Source organism: Triticum aestivum, chromosome 5D (genome assembly GCF_018294505.1).
Source record: "Triticum aestivum cultivar Chinese Spring chromosome 5D, IWGSC CS RefSeq v2.1, whole genome shotgun sequence".
NCBI lineage: Eukaryota > Viridiplantae > Streptophyta > Magnoliopsida > Poales > Poaceae > Triticum > Triticum aestivum.
Window position 1 is genome coordinate 558,902,344 of NC_057808.1, and position 24,008 is coordinate 558,926,351.

Sequence of the window (24,008 nt, forward strand, 5' to 3'; positions counted from 1 at the left end):
ATTAAGAGTAGAAAGCTTCCTCAAGATCGCATTGCTCCATGTAGAATGATAAAATATATTTTCTAGTTTAGCAGAAACTCAGTCCATGGAGAAGAAAAAATGCTTAATTATAAACGAACACGTCCCCATTTGGAAATATTAGTTGCATTGAGAGAGAGAAATTTTCTTGGTCAATATTATTTTCTTAATGTATCTTTAAGGTCTAGTGATAAATATAATCATATTTATTTCTTTGCTGAAAAAATATTTTGAGCTCCAAAAAATCTTGTTGCTAGTGTCTCTACTCATGGATGTAAATATGCTTATCCTTACAAAAACTGTTATCAATATAGAATATTTAGTTGCAGTGCCTATATAATTATAACTACAAATGATAAAAACTGCTTATTCCATATATTTCCAATCATGCGGTGAAATATGAATACATATATTCTGAGCTTATAAAGCTTGATCACGCCTCTTATTAATGCGGCCATACACACAACAAGTGAGCATTACAACATACTTGATAGCCCATATTTTTGCATTAGTACTGACCCTAGCTATGCATATTGGGCCAAAAGTAATGCATTAAGCATTATATTACTAAACTGGAACCCGTCATGGGCAGTTATGGTTATTGCCAGGGCCACCATAGTAGATGTAAGTGCCCCAGTCGCCATAGGTGTCACTTTGCACGTTATAACAGTTGTTCTGCTCAGTTATGAAGCCCACATCACTTGTGGGATTGAGACAGTTGGACGAATCTACCACTTGAATGTTCTTGATGTGACTCGCCTTACCGAACCCTTCATTTGGGAAGTGTCCACTGCCCATATGTGTGGATGTTTGGCCGGCATCAGGTGAAAATACCTCGCCGCCCCACATGATGGTAGAGGCACTATCTGCCAAGTAGGAGAAGATGGATGATGGCCAATACCCCACATAATCGCCTCCCACTTGCAGCCACCAATTGCCCCCCGCTTGGTCCTGCAAGCCAAAATTAGCTTACTAGAGAATATAACAAACATGATTAATTATGACCCGCCAATATATTTTAAATCCCTTAAGTGCCAAAACAATGGCCAAAAAGGGAACATTAATGGGCTAGGGTGAGCTGACAAGGATGAGTGTTTTTTGTACTGAGCTCAAATATGACATGGATTATAGGTGTATTGAGTAATCGATTTGCGATGTAAAAGACTTGCATGGTAACAATATGTTCCTTACTTGAGTTCTAACAAAATCGAGTCGACCAATCAAACAGGAAAGAGAAGGACTAACCTTCTATGTAATTGTGCATGTACATGAACGAGACGTGATCTTGACGATGCATGCAAGAATGCATCTAGGGTAAAAAAATCGTCCTTCTATGGTACTAGAGGATCATGTGGTGGGGCAGGCTTTCCATAAAAGTTCATATGATGTGTTGTCATTAGTTGCGAGTCAATATAATATTAGAATGTCTTAACTACTATACCCTAGTTAAAATATGTGGAACATATATATTTTTCCCAACTCTAACTGGGTAAGGGGAGTAACTTGAAAGAGCCCCTTGTTCAATAGCCAGCTTGACATCATTGCTTTGGCAGACAAATATGAGACGTGCATGGGACAACCTCTACTCCATTATTGAGCCAAAACATGCTAGGAATCATAGTTTCCCTAAGAACAAGTGGTTGGCATGGATTCTCTATGTCCACTCATGAATTTTATGTTGTATGCTTAATGTTGAAGTATAAGTGAACATAAGTTTTTGGCTTGAACTAGTCAGTGCATGCAACTCAAAGCGAGAGGTCTCAATTTTAAATCCTAGTGGATGTAATAAAATGAAATGAGACTCCTATTTGAACGTTTGGGTATAAGGGAGCATGCGCATCAGGGGTAATGTTAAAGTATAGGTGAATTTTCACTTTCCACTAGCAGCTTGACCATTTTAATTGAATTGTTATGTGCACGTAACTAAATATTTATGATTTCAAAGCTTATTGTGTTTTTTACCTTCCAAACTAAAATATCGATGTCATATTGTGTGCCACCATAGGTGGACATTGGGGAGATACTGCCGCCAATTGTGATCTGATTGCTTGTTTGGATGAAGCCTGAGCACAGTAGGTTGTAACATCCTGTTGATTGATATGCATCACGCTACAATATTACATACAATAGAAAATTAGTATTTTGGTACTATTCCAAACCTTAGGAGAGAAGGTCTCAATATTAGTATTAATTAAAATAAATTGATGTTTATCTTACAGTCCAGTAGATGAATAGTCTTGTATTGCTATCGCTATATAGATTTGGATAAACCTGAAAACATTTAGAGACCACAAGGCCATTAGCCAAAATGAAAGATATTGCACAACTAACTAGACCATTACAAAATGCATAGGACTTGTATAATATCTATATCTAAGAATGACCACATGGGATTTTTTTTAGGTGGACGACATAGATAGATATATAATTCATAGACACACACACACACACACATAGAGAGAGAGAGAGAGAGAGAGACATTGCAGTTGTCCTTTCGCAACAACAAACGGAAAAAACAAAATAATATAAGTCTTCGAAGATAGCTTGTTTATCCCTTCCTTCAATTGAGATTATGCAAATATAGTGTGACACCTTGCTAGTAAGTGCACCAGTATGAGAAATGCCCGTGGAATCCCGCTTTTCCATCCTTTATCCAAAGTCTTGATTATGTTCCACTGGCAGCTGCATCTTATCCCTTCTGCACATGTGATGGCTGATGCAATGTGATGTTGCTTGCTCATTCTGTTGAGTCCCTTTAGATGTACACCATACATATCCATTCTTATATATCTAGGAAATCCCTTTATAATATTGATATAGGATTTTTCATTTGCATTGCGCCCCTTTGTGTGTGTTTCGCAATTGTTAATTTTATAACTTAGCTTGAGCTATGTCAACTCTTGTTGTAGCCATCCATCATGATTTCATCAATCCAAATTTTGGATTCGTAGTTTAATCTATAGTAACTTTATTCGTCCATGTGTTAAGTTGAAACAACAAAATGTTAAGAAAATATATAATGTCCTGAACTCCACTCTAGATTAGTAAAGTGGTATAAACTAACATTTTAGACAACACACATTGCATGATAAGATGTGTTTATGCTATCAAAGAATGGTAAGTCACCTACTTTAAAAAATAAAGTTTGAGTGTTTACAATGTAAATATGTTATAACAATTTAGTCTAGATATAATAAATTTACTTAATTAACATTTTTCTTGACATAAAACATTAATAGTTTAACATGGATTGTTGGTTGCCGTCTAACTCATTACGGAAATATCTTTAGTGATTGCAAAACACAAAAAAGGATATGTTAATTTCCTAGCTACCTAACATGCATGCATGGTTTGCATGTTGACACAGGGCCGAGACATGATCTGGGTTGCCAGGGTCGCGGCCTAGGTCGTCGTGCCATATTTCTTAAATGAATATTTAACTTTTGGCATTGTTAATATAACACGAGTTTGGCCTAAGGCCCAACCTGATACTCACGCCGTCCTTGCTCCACCACTAGTGAGAAACGACATGCAAGTGTACTGAGTTTGATTTTCGAACAATATGTACATATAGCTAACTTTCTCTTCATAATGGCAAGGATTGGTAACTTAGACTATTCTTTATGGTGTTATTTTGAAGTATCTAATAATAATAAGGACAAATCAATAATTTAGATGTTTATTTAGAGGCATAGACTATTTTACATAATGTTCAAGATGGGTAATTAGATGCAGATGAGGAAGACAAATCCATTGTCGAATCCTGTAGAGTGATAACATCGACTAGTGGGGGGGTGGCTTCCACCCCTGAGAGAGCTTGATTTTCCAGAAATCCTGCTGAGTCCTAGTGGGCCTAGATTCCGCGATAAGTTCCGAGAAATGGAGGAAATGATGCATTCAAAGTTCACAGAATTGCAAGAAAGAAAAACAGAACAAGAACATATGTTCCCTATTATTATCGGGAACGAGACTAAATGTTCGGCCTTAATGAGATGGACCTTGATTCCTCTCCAATAAGGAAAAGATGCAGCTCCTCTTTGTTCTACTACCTGGGATTGAAGATTATCTTTGTAATGGTAGATGTGGGTAATGTAGATGTAAATTTGTATGTTTATTTCATATTATTTCTAATAAAGGCAAAGGTAGTTGACTGAGATGACTATTTAGGAGTTACTTTAGATTAAATACAAGAGGTGGATAATATGGATGTAGATTTAGAGGGTGATTTAATACTATTCTCATAACGGAAATGGTGGGTCACTTATATTTTAATTTATGAGACCACTTTAGGTTATTATTTATAGTAACATACATGGGGAGTTTGGCACCGAGTATGATCCCATGGCAAGTGTCTCTACAAATAGTATTATGTTTTGAATTTATTAGTGGGAATATCTAGAATTTATCAATTTTTCTAGTGCATTTCGTGAGAATTAACATTGTGGATTCAAAACATACCTCTCATTACTAGGAGTAAGTTGACAATTTTGAACCCACCATGCATATGAGTATAAGATACATTATTGATGGGTATTCCATCTATGTTTTTTTTTTGTGTTTATGGTAGTATTCAGTTTTGTAATCATCTATTCCCTATCAATATTCTTCTCCAAGATGATCGCTTTTATTCAACTTCTCTTTGATTGATTCTTGAGAGGATCTTTCATTTTTCATACCACCTCTATTCGAAATTGCTAGGCTTATTTACTTTGTCTTGACAATGCTTTGGCCAATAATTATTTTAATACATGAATCATATTTAAGAGTAATATTCATAAGTATTTAGTTATGATTATATTTTTGTAACATAATTGACATATTAATGGGATAAATATTTGTCAAAACCTATTCGTAATGAAGGAAATATGCCTTGTGAGGAATAATGCATGGAGTATTACTGTTTTTAAGTGAGAAATGATCTAGTTTGGCATTTCAAGTTCTCGTCTTCTAAAAGTCAAGGTTCATCTCCTATGAGTTGCAATTCCATGGACTATATGAGGGTTGTACTGATATTGAAATCCATGAACTGGATGAAGAATTTATTTCTTTTTGTGTTATGTCTCCCCAAGATTAATTATTTGTGTCCCCTTCTTTAGGCAAAATTTCTCTTTCGTGAGCCACAATTTGATGGCTTATGTGAAGAGAAGCACTTGTTTAGGACATGAATAAGTTTGAAACTTGTTTGTTTTTCAGGGTAGGTTTCCTCAAGATTAACAACTCATGAATTGTGATTACTCGAGATTCAAATTGATTTAGTTGTGTGTTCATATCCTTTTTTGAACTCGAGATTCAACTTGATTTAGTTGTGTTTTAATATCCTTTTTAATTATTAAATTTAATACAAGGTATATTTATTAATATCTATTGATGAAATGGTCATGTATAAATACAAAAGTTATATACACTTTAAGTTGTCAACATGCCCTTAGGTATTAAAAACAATGCTACTAGAATAGCTTAAGAAAGAGAACATATTGTATTAATAGAGAATCTAGTCTACCTTATTCTTACGCTCTGGCCCTTTCAAACCCACATATATCATGCACGGAAGCTAAAAGGTAGAGTTTAATAGATCTTTTATGAAGGTATGTATATTTATTCCTTTTGAGGTCTCACCTGCCATCCCGCTTCAATGGTATTGAGGTTGTTGCCATTGTAGGAACCCCCAGTGATCCAAAATTGGGTTAAGCTAAAGTCATTGCCCCTTGCAATCCATGGTTTCCACAAATTGAAGGTACTTTTGGTTCCGTAGCACTTGTCATATTGTGCAGAGGCGACAGCATGCTTCTCAATGGGAGGGAAAACAAAGTTAAATAAGAAATTTTGAAAATAGCAATAGTAACAATCTAAGAAGAAGATTATTAATCATATGAATTTGATTAACGATATGGTGTTTTTCACCTGGTGGCCCCTCAATATATTGGGTGTGTCAGTGTCATTGGTTGGATTGAGGTGTGGGATGCTCCTAGGCATCTTCTTGCCGAACCTCCTAATGGAACTGGCCCTCAGGAGATCCTCCTCCTTGGTCCTTCGGATTGGTATGGTGTTCTCAGGGCACGTGCCATTTTGATGCCATATTTGGGTGATTGCATGGGTTGTGATGTTGGAGTCATGATGCATGCCTCTTGGGTTGTAAGAAGGTCGCATCTGAAAGGTGACAATTGAGTGATATCATGATACATGTGTGTGTGATATTAGCGGGCACTACAACTTTCTACAATTATAGTGATATGAAATGGGAAATGATGTGCAAACTGTCACCTGTATAGTATGGTTCTTGAGGAGAGGATGGTCGAACGCAGGCTGTTTGGAGATGTGCACACAGTCTATGACATCACCATCCGGGCTCTGTAAATTTCTAGAATTAGTGATTGTAACAATGTAGGAAAAGTAGAGAATATTGCGTGGAAACTAGAAAATGATAGATCTCTCCTACATGCTACGAATGGAGATGTGTAATGTAGAATAGGATTTGTTTTTCGACTGCATGCAATTTCAATTGGTTTGGCCCCTTTAATTTTGGTAAATGAATAGGATTCCATCTCTTCAATTAAAGCCATATGTTAGTAAAAATAGGATTACATCTCTGGACACTGCTCACGAACGCTCATGCACTTTCCCAATTCAGGAGCGCCTCATACCATACTACATATCAAAATTAGAACAACAAAATGCCAACGAGCGACAAATAGATGACTTTACTAACATGCAAATTAGTTTTGAATATTCAGAAATGCATTACTTATAAACCAAACCTCCAAATAAAAATCAATTTTCTCTGTTGTGTTTTACAACGAGATCTTTCAAACTCACCCTGCATGAGCATATTTCGACAAATAATTTTGAAAAGCAACTTTGTGGTGCAAATATGATTTCTAGCTCATACCAATTTTCTACTTGAATGATAAGTCAATCATTTGTAATACATTATTTGGCAAATAAAATCATGTTTCTGAAAAACAGTTTCTTGCATATCACTAAAGTTGATTTTTCTGTAGATCCCTAGGGCATAGACTAATTTCTTTAAAGGGACATAATATACAAAAAAAATGTTTTTATTACAAGTTTATTTCGTCACCCTAATTCGCATTTGAAGTAAATAGGGCAAACACTTAAAATTGTATAAAAGTATATTTTTTAACCATGAAGTTTTATTTTAGGACATGAAATTCATAAAACAGATGGTCTACCCATTCATAAAAATATATTTTTTAACCATGAACCTTTACTGTTTATTTCATCGCAGTAAGTTGATTTCTAAATGTATCCACGAGAACATGTCCATATGAAATCTACTTTTGAAGATTTGTAAGAGAATCGAAATTACACTCATTTAGAAATCGGTTGGCGAATGCCAGAGGAAGGATAAGGGGAACCTACACCAACGTAGTCTTAGCCCTAGAACACATGAAGCTTGGTGCTCTGAAAATAAGTCTGTCTGATTTTCAAGGAGTTTATGAACAATCACCACATCCATATTGAGAAGAAAGCTCACCCATGCTACTGAACTTGTAAATACATTTGCTCTCATGATAGGGATTCAGTTTATGGCGTGAGGTGAAGTTAGAAGCATACATGGATATATACTCATAGTGGCTTCCATACCTATCTCTGGTAGAACTAACAAAATAGAAACCTACTTTTGAAGATCTCATGCTGATAAACATCCAAAATTGCTGGAAACAAAACGTGGGATCTAGTTTTCCTTAAAAAACAAATCTTAGCTTATGAGTCTAGGTTAGAAATGCATGTTTGTACCATAAAGTTTTTGTTGTGGCAAGTTGTTTAAAAAAATATTTGTCATAACGTGCCCATGGAGATCTAGTTTCAAAGACCTCATTATGAGGAACACAATGGTGAAATCGGATTTTGATTTAGACACTCAATTTTGAAGCAATGCATTTTTCAATTTTAGCAAAAAGGTTTCCATGGAAATGACAACATGTAATTTGTTTGTATGTCTTCTTATTTGGTCCTCATACCATGTAGAGAGAAGTGATGTCTACCATGTGCGATGAATATGAAAAGCCCATGTGCACCTTTTAGCATTTGGGTAAGTCTGTTAGTCTCTAAAAAGCCAAGCAAGGCTACCTTTTTTCCTCCGGTGGATCATTTACATACTCTATCTATGAGTTTCCAAAAGTCAAAACTTATTTGGACCAACATATTGATATGATTGGATCTACATATGAATAGATTATCTTTCTGGATTTAGTAACAAAAGTTTGGGTCCATCTCCTTGTTAACATTAGGGTACATGATTATCTGCATGTGTGTTACATAATAGATCTTTGGTTATGTCTTAGGACTTAGGCATTGAATAATGGACATCCACGTAGGATAAATTTTGACATGGCAACTAATTAAATGAGGAAACACGATGTGCTAGTGCCGAAACAAGATAAACTGAATTGTTAGGACAAGAAACAAAATATGTGTTGAAGTAAAGACCGTGTCCTCATAATGTTCTCGCATTTTTATATTGGTCATGCAAAGCTGTTAAAGGCACTCTCCCATTTTCGGTTTTTACTGTTGGGCCACCGTAAAACCGGCTACCTGGAAATGCTGGAAAGAACAAATTTTGAATTAAGGGATGGAAGAAATATATTTGCACCCTATATGTAACTAAACGTGTGTTGTGGTACTAAGGTTAGCAGGGAACTTGCTTATGCGGCCGTGCTCCACTGCTCATTTTACCTTATTTTGCTTCGTAGGTCCCGTTGGCAGCGAGAGCAAAAAATGTAACGAAAAAACAGAGGACCGGTAAAACCGGTTGATTACCAAAAAAGACTGGCCGAGAGAAAAAAAAACTTGATTGGGAGTGGCCGCTAGCTTATGAACCACAAAGGAATCTATGGCTGGAAGCGAGAGCGTTCAGCATTTAGAATCTTCCTTTTAGTACGCTTATATTGTATAATTGCAGAAGAATTAATAACTAAGCCACCTTTAGCGTGCAGGGTGGGTAACTGGTATCCATACCTGCATGCACCACTTTTGCGTGCACGTACTACGTACTATAATGTTCCCGTTTCCTTTGCATGCATCTGCATGGCTTGCGAGACTGAGCGACGAAAACAACTGAGAACACGCAAACTAGTGATAAGCATGCAAATAAACAAGGACCAAATAAATGCAAGCTAGTTAAACATGCATGGTGAATCATGCATGTGTGCTGAGCGACGTACAACACCAGAGAAGCAAGACCTGCATCGTACAATCAAACTGAACGTGAACGTACAGCTCGTCTTGCGTTTTCTCTCTTCTTGTGGAAGAAAGAGGACCCTTTTGCTAGGGTTTCTCGTGACTCCCACTGGTGCCGCCTCCGGTCTACATCATCTTCTGTGGTTTTAGGGCCATGGAGGCGTGGTGGATCCCTGCCCTTGCCGGCTAGAGGGCTCTATTTTTTCATATTTTTTTAAGTTTTGTTAGGATTTGTGTTCTGCTCAGAGATGGTAGGTTCTTCCCGCCTAGTCCCTGTCCCTATGGTGTTTCTAGCATCATCGAAGGGCGTGTGGATATTTGTCTCCGACGAACCTCACGTGATTCGGTCGGCGTTTATCTTTAGTGGATCCACATGGATCATGTGTTCGTTCGACTGTCTTCATATATCTACAGGTTGGATCCTTCTGATCTACACTTCCCTGCATCGGTGGCGGTTGATATTTTTAGTGTGCTGGTCCTATGGGGCTTTAGCATGGTGACTTCTCGGTTGTCTACTACAACAAGCTTTGCCCAGCTCCGATGAGGGAGTGGCGAAGACGGCGGCGCGCCTTCGGCTCACTCCAGTGTTACTAGTCGTCACTAGGTGGGCAACGGATCTAGATGTATTTTTTTATTTCTGATGTTCTTTGTACTACCTTGATAGTTGATGAATATATCAGGTGTTATCCTCTCAGAAAAAAACTGAACGTGAACGTACGCCGCACCACTACATATGTACCTGAATGCTAGCGATAGGAGGCTTATTGAGACGCCTTAGGAGGCTTCCCATTTCCCGCCGGCGCTGCACTAAACTCCCGGCAGACGTCGGCTCTGCCGTCACCCGGCCCTCCATGAAGAGAAACGTAAGAGCCACGACGAGCGCGACCAAGCACGCTCGCGTCGCCGCCATTGAGCTAGCTAGCTGCAAGCCTGTTGGTGTGGGTTCTGCTAGACTCGGCTGCTGTGCGATCGAGAGGAGGCCGAGCGTCCCGGCGTTTTATAGGGCCGAACGAGAGTGCAGACGATCGACGTCTACGTCGGCCTGGCCCTGCTACCGTATATTTTAGTTGGGGCCGTTAAAGCTTCACATGGTGAAAGAGCTTCGAATGGTGTGAGCACTTACTAGGACAGTCGGAGGCAGCGGTAACATGGATGCCGCAGCTAGCTGAACACCTCGTTCTGTCAGGTTTCCAAGCTTTCATGGCACAGACGTGGATACAGGAGTATGACACCATGGAAGAATAGAATGGGAATAGGCTAACAAAGACTCAACAGATGCACAAGTTAAATCTAGCTAGATTAATTCATTCGCTTTGTATGCATTAGTATATGGCTTGTGTACATATAACATATTAATACCGAAAGTAGCGGCTACTCTCGGGTGTAGTACACCCGAGTTAGCAAAAAATTGAAAAAATGTAATCAAACATTATGCAAAAAATCTGAAATTTTGGGACATCAAATATTACCAGATGTGTGAGGTTCTTGAAAAAGTTCAACTAAAAATAACATCCGAGCAGCTCTCACCAAAAATAAAAAAAATGACTGCTCAAAAAGTGCACAAACTTTCAGCAGCAATTTTTTTTGTGAGAGCTCCTTGTATGTTATTTTTCGATGAAACTTGACAAGAAACGCAAACATATGATAAAGTTTGATGTACGTAGAAAAATTTCAGATTTTTTAGATTTCATTTGATAAACTTTTTTCAACCTTTTTGCTAACCTGTAGTACATCCGAGAGTAGAAAATCCAGTCAATAAAGTTTTCTTCGAGATATGGGTTTATTTTTATTTCCAGAGGTCCTTTTTTAGTGCGGATCTAACCAAGGGTTACTAAAAACCATGAATATGCAGAGAAAGATCCGCAGCCACCCTTAGAAATCGCCCTAGAAATAGATGTCCATGGGATGACATGGACAAGGAATTTAATATGAAACTAACTTGATGCCTCGTCAAGCAACTCTTTGGCCTTAAGATCAATTTCCACAATATCGAGCTCATCTACTTTGATAAGGCCAAAGAAGTTGAGAGTTTGTATATGGAACTTGGTTGTGAAACTGCATCACTCCCATTTTAGTATCTTGGTATCCCTTTCCATCACTATAAGCTTCTGAATAAGGAGTGGAAGGGTATTGAGGACAGGTTTGAAAAAAGCTCAGCTGCTGAAAAGGGAAGCTCACTTCCTACGAGGGTGTGTCTTATCCTTACTAATGATATTATCACTGGCCCACCGATATTTATGTTGTCCTCCCCTGAAATACCTAAATGGGTAAGGAAAATATTAAATTGCTACATGTTCATTCTTTTCTCTCAAAGTGTTTAGCATAACCAAAAATATCAATTAGCAAAGTGGAATATGCAGGCCAAAGAATCAAGGGGCCATTGTACAATGCCCTTGGAATAAATAATAGGTGTATGCTCGGCAAATGTCTATTCAAATTGTTAGAAGGCGAATGGATATGGGAATAATTCCTTCGCACCAAGATTATAATACACTTTCCCAATTAATGACAAAGCCAAAAATATTTATAGTTCTAGAAAAGGATTAACGAGAGTCAAGGAGGATTCTCCGGTAGAGGCTTCTTATTTGTCGATAATGGCCAGGACACTCGATTTTGGGAAGGCACCTAGCTATGGGACTGATACAAACAAGCATAGGGGATAATTATTAGATCTTGTCGATGCGTAAGAGTGTCGAACACAACTAGTAGCATCAGAAATTGATTTGTGAAAATAGCTAGGATGATGCAAAAGCTGACTAAGCAATATTCATTTATTTGATTGATTGCATGGTTGCAACTAATGAAATAACAATAAAAGTTAGTTGAATGCAGAAGCAGCCAAGGTTCTTATGAAGACTAGATTGTTTTCAATGGTTGTGGGTTATCTGCCTCGATGTCATGTGTTTGATTGTTTGAATATTGTCATGTGGATAGATCCTAAGCTAACATGCGGCAAAACTGTGTCCTCACATGTTCTTATGATTATACTCCCATCAACCGACCCGGCTATCTACTAAAATAATGATGGCATGACTAACCATAGATTTATGTTTCGGGTCCCTATGTAACACTTATCTACAAATCCTAGACATTGGAATCGATATTATATCACTCTGGACTTCCCTAACAAATTCATTATAACACAATGCTCTCCTCCATGCCCGTATTTGGTGAAGTGGCACACAATCGATGTCTGCACACCACCACTAGAGATTTGTAGCACAAAAAATAGTCAAACATTAATTGTTATTGCAATTCATATGATATATACCAACTAAGTTTCTCCTTGTCCTCCAAAAAGGTAATGGACCACTCACAAATCACCAATAAAAGTATAAAACTCAAGGCATAGCTGGATCCATGTATGATTCTTCCTATAGTGTGTGGAGACGGAGGAGTCCACGACCTGTGGGTAGAACCAATGGAAGACGGTAGTTCAGGCCATGTTCAACCGTTTTGGATGGCGGCCCATTAATATGATTTATGTAGCATGAGAGTGTCATGTCATCATGTTCTCTTGTAGTTATGCTTGCATTTACATTATTTTCTCGTATCTAACGTTTAAAATTTGCATAAAAAATAGCTGAGTGCATCAACCAATAAAATGAACGAATAATATGGACTCTGGAGAACTTTGCCTAGACCGCATGTTCTCTGGTATTTCTTGTATTTCTTATTAATAATTTTTCATGTTCTCTGGTCTTTCCCTCCTTTCAGTAAAGAAAAAATAGAACACTTACTACGTGCTAGTCAAATGTTAAATCAACGATAACATTTTTTACAAGGGTGGAGCGGCCATTATGGTGGGTGCGGTAAATAGAGAGAGTAGTGGTCAATTTGTACGGGCTTTCTGCAAGTGCATGGAACATTACAGCACGTGCGGAACCACCAAATGCATGCAGCATTACAGACTTGTATAGTACGTGCGGAACCACCAAGTGCAAGGAGCATTATAGTACGTGGGGAACTACCTAATTACCTCGACCCGCGAGACACTCCACTTAGCCAACTTGCATGTGATAACGTTATGACAATTAATTAAGCTATAATCGAGACTTGATCACTTGACCAAGCTAGCTGCGGGTGCTAATGTAGTCTGGCCTGACCGTTCGAGATTCAGGGCACAGATGAGTCATTAGTCGTTACAGCATAAGAAAAATGGAAGCAGCTCTTTGCATGCGATCATGTTTGTTCAAGGTACAAAATTATAAATATACAAAGTAGAATATTACTGGTTTTTTGTTCCAATGTTCTTCATCCCCCCAAGATATACAAACGAAGCACCGTAAATGAGAGCACCAATAAGCACGGCGATGGCAACGGCAAGGTCGGTAGGCAGATCTCTCTCTTGGATTAGGACTCGTACGCACGGTATTTTTTTTTTGTGGTTCTCAGCACGTCAACAAGTAGCGTGATCGAAAGCTTTATTTCTTCCTTTAGAGACCATATCTAGAAGCTTGGTCAAGCAACATCTATGGCGTCGTCGTTGACTACACCTTGGTCCTATATCCAAGAGGATATCTTAGGCCTTCTTATCAACTGCCTGAGATCCACCCGCAACCAAAGACGGATACTTATGCGGTGTGTGGCAAATAATCGGATGCTCCACGAGCTCAATGTTGTCAAGGGCAATGTTTGGATCTTTCTGAGGTCTGCCAAATGCTTTTGCAATGAACAACTCATGATGTCATTGCTATCGTCACCATCATCTCGAATTATCCCATCACCATAGTTGGGCCAGGGAAGGTTGTGTGGTTGCCTATTCCAGTAAAATTATTTTTCACCTAAATCAGTGTGCTGCTCTTCCTGGTGACAAAGCTTAAGAAACTAGATGATACCCCGCGCGTTGTTGTAGGAATTTTTTGCAATATATTTCAATAAGATTTGGTTGTATGGAATATGAATATTTGGAGTAATAAATTAAAAACTAAAACTAAAATACATATAATTTATTGTGATTGATTATTGTGTAATTGTGAAGTATTTATTAAATGTAAATAGCATAATTGATTGAAAATTATGATGCATATTTGCATGTTGAGGTGTGGGTTTTCCTATTTATAGTTGCATGTTAAAGTGGATATTTTCCTATAAATGTTGCATGCTGAGGAGGCATGACAGAAATAAGTGCGGGCTAGCTATTTAGATATAGAAGATTATGTCATGGGTGGACTTAATAATCATGTAGCGACCACAATCATGATAAGAACATTAGGTCGAGTGGCTTGAGTGGCTTGACCTTCAACATCCGAACGCCTTAGTATCCCCTCCACCACAAACCTCTTTTCTGTGCCCCACAATCTCACAGCAAATCACCACTCTACAAAATATTTCCTTCGTGCTCACAAATAGCGGTTCACATACTTATTTTTGGTTAGACATGTGGCTGGTCTCTCAACCCCTCGCCATCACCTTCCCCCACCTATTTTCACACTCCACCTTACAGCTGGTTAATGTGGCTAAAATTTTGCGTTTCGGTATTGAAGCTAACCTCCGTAATCGCCTCTCCCTCATGGCAGAACAAGAGCTTGTGTCGCTTCTGGCTATTTTGCAGGATTTCGTGCCATCGGCGGGGGAAGATCAACGGTTCCTACGACATGGCATTTGCTTCTCCACCAAGCATGCATACGGTGTCCTCATGGCTCGGCCAGAGACCGATCTCATGGCCCCTCTCATATGGAGTGCCAAGGTTCCTCGGAAACTCAAAGTGTTCGCATGGTTACTCTTCAAAGACCGTCTCAACACTAGAGTTAACCTTGCACGTAAGCATATAATCTACAGACATATGCCCTCGATGTGCTACGACAACCGAAGACTCCAACCACCTCTTCATCACATGTCCTCTTGCCAATAGGATTTGGCAACGGCTGGGGTTCCTACCACCTTCTAGTGACATCACAGATCTCTGGGACATCTCTACTCCTCCTCACCTCCCGACCACGGCATGGCCTTCGGTCCTCTTGGCTTTGCTTTGGATGACTTGGGCAGCACGGAATGACATGGTTTTTAGGTCTGTAGACCAAAGCTCTGTAATAACCTTGAGGAACCTTATTTCTGCTTTGGACCTCTGGTCTCATCATCTTGTGAGTTCACAAGACAAGGAGGACGTCTTCTCGTGGCGCTCCTACCTCTCTCCATGTTGCACCGTGCCTATGTAATTCTGTACTCACTGCCACTGCAGTCCCTTGAGTAATATATTCAGGTGGGGGAGCTCCCCCCCCCCTTCGGTGATTCTAAAAAAAAGAACATTAGGTCGATATCCCCTCCAGCATGCATATATACAACTTTATTTTTGTCCTTTGGTGACCACAACAACGTACATTTTCCATGGGGCATGACATGAATATTTGGTAACTTTGTATCCTGTCGGGTGTCATATGGGAGCGACACCACTCCATCAAAGACAAGAGAAAAAAGTACTGGTAATCAGTGAACGCCTTGCGACCATGATCCTGGCTACCAGGTAGAAACTTTGTTAGGATCCAGCCCATCGCCGGATGAGCGATGTTTGGGATCATCCTTATTGTCATCAACCTCAAAAGAGAAACTCTAGCAGAGTAGCCAAAAGAGCAGCTTCCATAATTGTTATCGATTGCACTCCAAAAACTGATGGAGGCTCGAGGGGCAACAAGCAAACACAGAGTCTCCATACATGCTACCTCCATAATCATGGGACCCACTCGTCAATGAGACGTCCCTTTTTTCCCAACGTCCCTGTCATCCAACATGAGGTGGGAGGCCACCTGAAGGTTTCTTCACGCTGTAGCACCCCGGCTCAGAGAAACCGGAACGCCCCGTATTCCAGCCCAGAGATCGAGGAGAAGTCTCTGGAATACGGCACTGCTTGACATAGAACAAATCATCTCTTATTACAAGAATAATAATACAAGGGTCTGATGTTACAAAGAAGCACATCAGCACGGCGACACTTCGCCTGCTATACTACACTTGCTCTATGCTAGCAGCGGAACAACAACGAAGGTGGTGAACTCCACTCCGCCAGGACTCTGGCTGGAACACGATCTAGCTCGCACGCACGGAAACCTCGACAAGCAATCAAGCATTCACGGCATCACCTGCAATCTGGCATGACACGCCAGGTCAGTACATTGAATGTACTTGCAAACTCACAACAACCAAAAGCATCAAGGCAAAACAACAACATAGCATTAACAGGTTAATTAATTAACAGCTACCATGATGAAGCAACTACTATGCATGACAATGAACTCATACAGTACTGATAAACCACCATCTCCAATCTCAATATTCACCTCACTCTTGGCTAACCGACCAAGCATTATACCATCTCGATCACCTAGTGATCTAAACCAAATGGTGATCGTTCACGGATCACAAACGAAACCACACTTGGTTCAACGGGTTACCTCGTAACCAAACGGTGATCATTCACGGATCACAAATGGAACCACACTTGGTTCAACGGGTTACCTCGTAACCAAACGGTGATCATTCACGGATCACAAACAGAACATCCACATGATCACCTTGTGACCACATCACAACTGAATGATCATCCTCAAGATCATCCCAACATCATCATCATCATCATCCTGCCCAATTGTTACTGCTCAAAGTACATCAACATATAAATCACCTATAAGTCATTCCGTCATGTGAGTGTTGATCGAACGGTGTGACCTAGTACGAACTTGTGCCCATGACCGAGGACGTGGCTATTGATAGATTAAACACACACACTCTGCAGAGGTAGCGCACTTTACCCACACCACAGAACCCATGGCCTCGCACTCCCATTCGGGTGGACCAATGGCGTTCCGACAAAACCGACCTACTGCCATGACACTCTCCCGGCCACTCCGACCAACACCCCTTTTGGGTTCAGTCCTGGGTGGCCCCGTGCCTACCAAAGGCACCAACGGCCACCATCGTGGAAAAACAAAAACGGTCCCAAACGGGGACAAAAAGGCGCCTAACAACAACTACGGGCACACAAGGTTATGTCTGCTTACCGGGCCAGGGTACCGCACACCCATAACCTTCCCTCGTTGGAGGCACCGGCGAGAGGCACGACAATACACCGCGTTAGGGCCTTCCCACAAAAGACAAATGTGGTTGCACTGGAAAAAGCCCATTTCAGTGGCACCTGACCAACTTAATGACGGAATTTATCCCCAAAATACAACAATGATAACTGATACTCCAATAACATCTATCAACCTGTAATCCAAGTCATAGCAATATCCAACAAAAAATCCAAAACATACTATCATCATATCAAAATACTCCGAGGATAGCACAACACTACTATCATGATGAATCCAAGAACGATAATACTACTACTCAAATATCAAGAACTAGCTATCCAACTATGCTCCACATGCAAGCATCATCTCCAACATCATACTCCAAAACAAAATATCAACTAGCATCATGATGAAAATAATACTAGCCACTAATAATCCAAAGGCAACACAACATCCAATGTAATACTCCAAAGCATAATATCAAATACCACCATGAAAATAATCATAAAATCCACTACTAATCCAAAGGCAACATGACATCCTCACAAAATATTAGTCCTAGAACTCCAAGCAAAGTCATGGCAATAACAAGATCAAAATACAACTCCGAGAAATGCCATGAACAAGATCATACATAGCTACTACAATATTTTAAATAAGTTCAAATAAAGAACCATGTCACTGCATTGCAATCATACAAATGGAGGGTGCGGCTTGCCTGGGGTGGAAGAAATCACCGGGAAGAAGTGCGAGAAGCTCGCGGAAAGAATCACCGAAAAACGATCTCTCTCGGAGGGGGCTGATTAAGTGCAAGGGCAAAATGGTCATTTTTAGAATGTCAAAACATGGTGAAAATGATACCAACAGAACGGGCTCGACGAGACAAAGAAGTGGGCTTTGGATTCACCTGATTTGGAGTTGGGAGTAAAAAGATATAAGGGTTTTTCTGCCAGGGACCTATTTGTAATAAAATCATCACAAACAGGCCCTCAGTAGGAAAAACAGAACGCGCCTCTCTGGAAGTACGTTTTCTCTGAAGTGAAAACGTATTCGAGGCTGAAGTAGAAGAGGAATGCGCCTTCGGGAAGGGAAAACGTATTCCCGTGGAATGCGTCTCCACTTATCCACGCTGGCAAGCGCGGGGCCGGGCCTCTGGGACACTGACGGGTGGGGCCCGCGCCTTTTCTCTCTCCCCTCCTCGTTCCTTCTTCTTCCTCCCGTCGGTGAACAGAGGCAGGGCGAGGCAGAGCGCTCCGGCGATGGCACCGCCCGAGGCGCTGGCACTGGCGGCCTCAGCGAGGAGCACCGCACCCATCCCAGCCATTTGCGGACGCCTGGGAAGGCCAGGGCTGCGGTGTCGCACGACAACAGAAGGTAGGGGAGGCGGCGGCCGATCCTGGGGATGGCGACCATAGGGGCTCCGGCGATCCCGAGGAGAGGTGGGGGAGATGTGCCGCGGTCAGGGTGGAGCTCTGGTGGTGGAATGGAGGAGGGAGGGGGCTTGGCTCAGAAGAATTTAGGGAGGAGGGAGTGGCGGCCGTGGCGAGCAATGGCCGCGAGGAGAACCGCTGGAGGTCGGGGAAGAGGTCAGGGGAGGCTAGAAGAGGTACAGGAGGCCCGTGGTGAAGCAAGACGGGGTCGGGGTGGCCTTATATAGGCGGGGGAGGGGTGTGCCGCGTTGTCGTCGCCGCGGACGATGGGGCAGAGGGGTCCAGGGGAACGGCGACGACGAGGTGTAGACGCTGGACATGCTCACGCGCGCGAAGACGACGAGAGGAGAGCGGACGAAGCAGAAATGGCGCCCTGGACGCGGCCACTGCGCACAGAGCGCGTGCACAGGCACGCCATCTTCGTAGTCACCACGTGAACCCGGGCATTCAATGCTCTATAGCACCCAAGATGTTGTCTAGCTGAGATTCCTTCCAAGATAGAGCATTTATGAGGCCATGGCTGGATCTGGGGTGCTATGGTTAAATGGTAATCATCGTCTGAAGTTTACTGCAGTAAACTTGACCATGCACTGGTGATCAACAGGAACTTTACTGGCGCCAAAGAGTTTGTCTGGGGTGATCAGCTTAGGAAGGACTATAATCCTGTTAACTTTAAAGCATAATGGAGCACAAACTAATATAGTTGCTGTGTAACCCCAAAATTGGTCCAGAATCAAGATTTGGATGATGCACTCACATGGTGAAGCCACTTGAGCTGCAATTTGTCAACGCTTGATGATTTGGACAGATAGAGGTTCTGTAAAAATTTCATACCAATTGGGTTCACCAAAATGGTACTTCCTTCACAGCTATTCTCTCTGTCCAGAAACTTGCAAAAATTCTACAGGAATATTTGCTTGATGCGTTGATCCCGAATTTGGTGGATAGAGGTTTTATGGTCACGAGAATGCTCTAGTAAATTTTCAGACAAAATGAAGCAATATAAAATATACTTGCTTCACAACCTGAAAATATTGACAGAAGCAAAGATTTGGTCCTGTGCTCACATAGATCAAGGGATGGATTTGAAATTTGGAGGAGTGTGATAATATGAGCACATTAAGGAGTGTGCAAAATTCAAATCATTTGGGTACTCCTAGCTAGCACTTCCTTCACAATGCCTTCTGTTTGACAGAAAGTTTGGGCATACCTGAAAGCCACACTGGACAGAAATGAAGAATATTTATTGGGGAATTATTCTTGGGATAGGACAGGAAAATTTGGGCATACCTGAGCAACATATGACCCAAAGAAATTATAAGAATTAATTGGGATTTTTGGGAGTGACAGAAATATAGGTTGCTTCACAACCTAGGGCAGACAGGGTTATTCCTTTAATAGAAAAAGGAATATTCCCTAGAAAAAGATTTTAGGGTTTGGTCAAAGAATGAAGTGGCATGATCGTGGCAAGGTTTTGAGAATGATGGGCCACATGGGAGGGGAAATGAGGATGATTTCCCAGGTGACAAGGCCACAGAACCACTCCAAAAAGAAAAACAGAGCAAAAACCAATAAATCAAAAAGAAAAAAAAAAGGGTCAAAAACCAGGCTGTTACACACGCCACATACAATTTGTCATAAGGAGCGCGCTCCAAAAGGCAGTCTCGACATGCTATGTATCGCAACTCGGAGACTTGTATGGTGACTGCTCCATAATATTGCAATCATGACGCGAGGGCAACTCTGCTAGAGTGCCTTTTTTGGATTAAATAGTTATAATAGTGGTTATTATGGCGATCAGCTCAATATAGCGAATCTGCTAGAGTTGCTCCAAGTAAAGTTGTCGGACTCCCAGAATGAGGCCTCCTATTTGACGCCCAGCCCCTATATGGACCGAAAAAGCATGGGCCATTAAGTATGAACTTTTTATTTTTATTATGTTTGAACAAAATATATTTTTTGCAATATGCCCAAAGACTATATTGTAGAAAAAACAGTTATTTGTTCAAATGTATAATGCGGATTTTTTCTTCGTATAGCGTACATAGATAAGTTCAATCATGGGAAATGAAATGTTCATCATGAATTAAAAAAAATATGTATAGCTTCATGTATCTTTAATTTCAGAAAGTTTTCATATATTTAAAAATAAAATTTGCACATACGTACATTTGTATGTTCATACATTTGAAATAAAATGTTCATCGTGTATCTAAAAAATATGTTTACATTTCGAAATACATACATGTATTTACTAAAAAACCATATACCATTTTATAAAAAGTTTATCACTGTTTCAAAATATCCATACACATGTGAATAAGTAACAATATAATATTTGGAAAATGTTTATGTCCAAAAAAAAGTAAACATAAATGAGAAAAGGTTAAAAATGGTTGGAGAAAGAAAAAAGGAAGGAGAAAAAGAAAATACAATAAATAAATAAAATTTTACAGAAATTCAGCCACTAGGAAACTGAAAGAACTGAAAAAACTAAAGGAAACGGAAGAAAATCAGATTTGCCGATGGCTGCTGGCTCTGGGATTGTGCTTACGTGTTTGTAAAGTCCAGTCCACCATGGTTAGTCAGGCCCATTCCGTGGCAAGTGAGGAGCTACTTGGTTAGGCGGGCCATGCCGTGTGGGCTCATTTAATGGTCGTAACGAAATTCCTGGCTTGCTGCTTGTTTCTCCTTTCTTCTCCCTCTTTACTTTGGCATTGCCGCATTGGCGATGGTAGTCTCTCGTCTTTAGTTTTTCATACTTTTTTCTTGAAGCTTTGCTCGGGTGCACGCGATAATATCTGCAGGGTGAGTAGACACTTACGAATGGAGGGCTAGGTTAGGCTACACATGGTGAGCAATAATGCTAAACATACAAAGAGTTATATGCTAACTAGGATTTTTTCCATCTACTAACCAATCACAAACTTGCCCCCCTGATTTTCAGGAGGGGTGGGCCGCCTCCCCACCTATTGATCAATCAAATTAACCCTCTTTGTAAAACCTTGTAACTCGTTTGTACGTGTAGCATTACTCCATGGTGAGCGGCTTTAGTGCAGGAGAACAACCACCCTATCAAGGTTTTTTTTTGGGACACCCTATCAGGTTTTCAAGTGAAGGGAAACTCACGTCTTGATAAAGCTTACAGTTACTTTTCTTTTCTTTTTGCAAGGATTGAAAAAGGTTATAGTTGATCTATTTTTCAGTACTAATAGAATGGTAGTGCCCCATCAACATTCACTACGACTATTAAATTTGTTCAGTACAAAAATTAGGCAGAAATTCAAACTTAGTAGTGCTAGCGGGTGTTCTTCAGTGTTTTCGAATTATCCAATCTAGCAAATATTATGCAAATTAATATCATTCAAATATATACTATTCAAAACAGAATGACCATTACATATGTTCAGTGCAGAAACTAGGCATAAATTCAAAGTTCCTAGTGCTAGCGGGTCTCTTTCGGTGTTTTTGAATTATCTCATCTGAAAAATATTATGTGAATTAACGGATATAAATTGCGTGCTGCGTACCAAAGTAATTGCGAGCAACAGCATAACACCCCGCTTGGCCTGTGTGTACGCCGCACGCTCACAGACGCACAGGAATGTGGACAGACTCACGGCCTGAGAAAGAAGTTGGCAAGAGCAGAGCAGGGGAACACAGAGTAGTAGGAGTAGAGCAGAGGAGACACACAAGCTCCCTTTCTTTTTTCCTTCCTTTTTCGATTAACTGCTGAGCCACACATGCTGTGCTTATTACTACATGGGTTATTAAATAGCCAACTCCTCAGCAGACTATGCAGTGAACCACCTGAATCGCAGTCAGTGAATTTGGTCAGAGTACAGGCAAACACAACACATTCCTACTCCGGCACACAAACACTCAACCACAACACATTTTTAAGCTTACACGTGCTGGGTCCCTGGATGGCCCAGAATTATAAGACTGATTAAGGAGATTACTGGGCCAGTTCTTCGTTTCACCATCAAGGAATGCAGTGTACCCTTCCATTTTGTCCATTTTTTGTAATGATCAATATCAGTCAGTAGTGCACGGGGAAGGAGGAGATATAGATTTCATACCTAGTTGACGTACAGGGAAAGTTTGACATGTCATTGGTAAACAACAAACACAATCGAACGCAACGCAATTAGGAACTAGCAACTGAGGCCACGCTCCCCTGTTAGCCTTCAAGTGCTAGAGATAGCTTCAAGACTCTTCAATACAAGTAGTACATACTAACCGAGGCTGAATATATGCAAGATAACACTTCAATACAAGTACATGCACATGGAGACATTCAACTTGGAATGCAAAACCATGATACTTGACGTCAAAACGTGAAGAGTGTCAAACCGTGCTTTTGTCCCTAGCTGTTTCAGAACATAACTGACGAATAATAACACATAGCGCATATACGATTGAGTTCGACAGTGGATCTTAGGTCTCACTGAACAGTAATTCAACAAAACTTTTTGCGGAACAAGGGAAATAGAAATCAAGTATTCAACAAAAAAAGACCCCAAATGCAAATGGAGCTTAGGTCTCACTGAATACATAAAGCTACTGGGATAGAGTATAAGTGAATTTACAACTTCCGCCAAAATACAAAAGTCAAAAGTGAATTAACAACAGCGTAGGTATTCAGACTACAAGTTCCGAGGGAACATTATTAGCACCGACACCGATAGAGTTTAGGTTCGAATCATAAAAGTAAGAAACAGAGGCAATCAAAAACAGAGTAATTAGCAAGATAGTAGTTATAACTTCAGTTGAGAGAGACTCGACGCCACGCTTATTAGGAGGTGTCTCTGTTTCAGCTACAGTTTTCAGGTTGATTAGCTTCATGCCTCCTTCGGTATGGCATTCCAAGCAAGCAAGCCAGCCACACAACATATCCTGGACAAGATCAGCAAAAGAAAAACAGTACAACATGAGAATTTGAGGAAAGCCAGAATCAGCTTGGGATATAGATGTATTTTGGTGGAGATAATTAAAATGTAATGATGCTTTTGAAAGAGAAAGGGTGAATGACTAGAATATGTGATATTACCTCTTGCAGTTTTTTGATCATTCTAATCCTCATCGGCGTCACTATCTTCCCTGCTCTTCTGCTCATCACTACCACTCTTCATTCTACTACTCGTTTTCTGCCTGATTGTAACTGCGGGATGGTTGGGATTGGCACCTGCTTCTTTCCTTATCGCGACAGCTGCAGCCTTGATTTCCGAAGGTGTCGCGTCTTTGTCATCAAGTCATCAAGACATGGGAGATGCTCAATGCCTAAATAGAAACCAACATCTTCTGCCGCCGACACACTGAAATACATGTCAAGTTCCTCAAGCTTGGG

At 40.5% G+C, this 24,008-nt stretch overlaps 1 protein-coding gene across 1 annotated transcript; it reads right to left on the reverse strand.

Annotated features, from left to right (window-relative positions):
- Positions 1-371: 371 nt before the first annotated feature.
- On the reverse strand, positions 372-10,172 carry LOC123126222 (uncharacterized). The gene is made up of 7 exons (XM_044546601.1): positions 9,959-10,172; positions 6,280-6,366; positions 5,920-6,165; positions 5,635-5,802; positions 2,236-2,289; positions 1,981-2,127; positions 372-969 (listed from the first exon to the last, which is right to left on the reverse strand). Exons 1-7 carry the CDS (start codon positions 10,127-10,129, stop codon positions 601-603), a joined length of 1,242 nt encoding a protein of 413 aa, XP_044402536.1. The 5' UTR covers positions 10,130-10,172; the 3' UTR covers positions 372-600.
- Between the last annotated feature and the right edge of the window lie 13,836 nt (positions 10,173-24,008).

What these genes read in the sequence shown, in the direction of transcription:
- LOC123126222 (XM_044546601.1), bottom strand. Translation starts at nt 10,129, where the DNA reads ATGGCGGCGACGCGAGCGTGCTTGGTCGCGCTCGTCGTGGCTCTTACG. An exon ending in CCATTGAAGCGGGATGGCAG is followed by an intron (nt 2,290 to 5,634) that starts GTGAGACCTCAA and finishes AAATGTTTTCAG; the next exon opens with GTTTATCCAAATCTATATAG. An exon ending in GACTATTCATCTACTGGACT is followed by an intron (nt 2,128 to 2,235) that starts GTAAGATAAACA and finishes GTAATATTGTAG; the next exon opens with CGTGATGCATATCAATCAAC.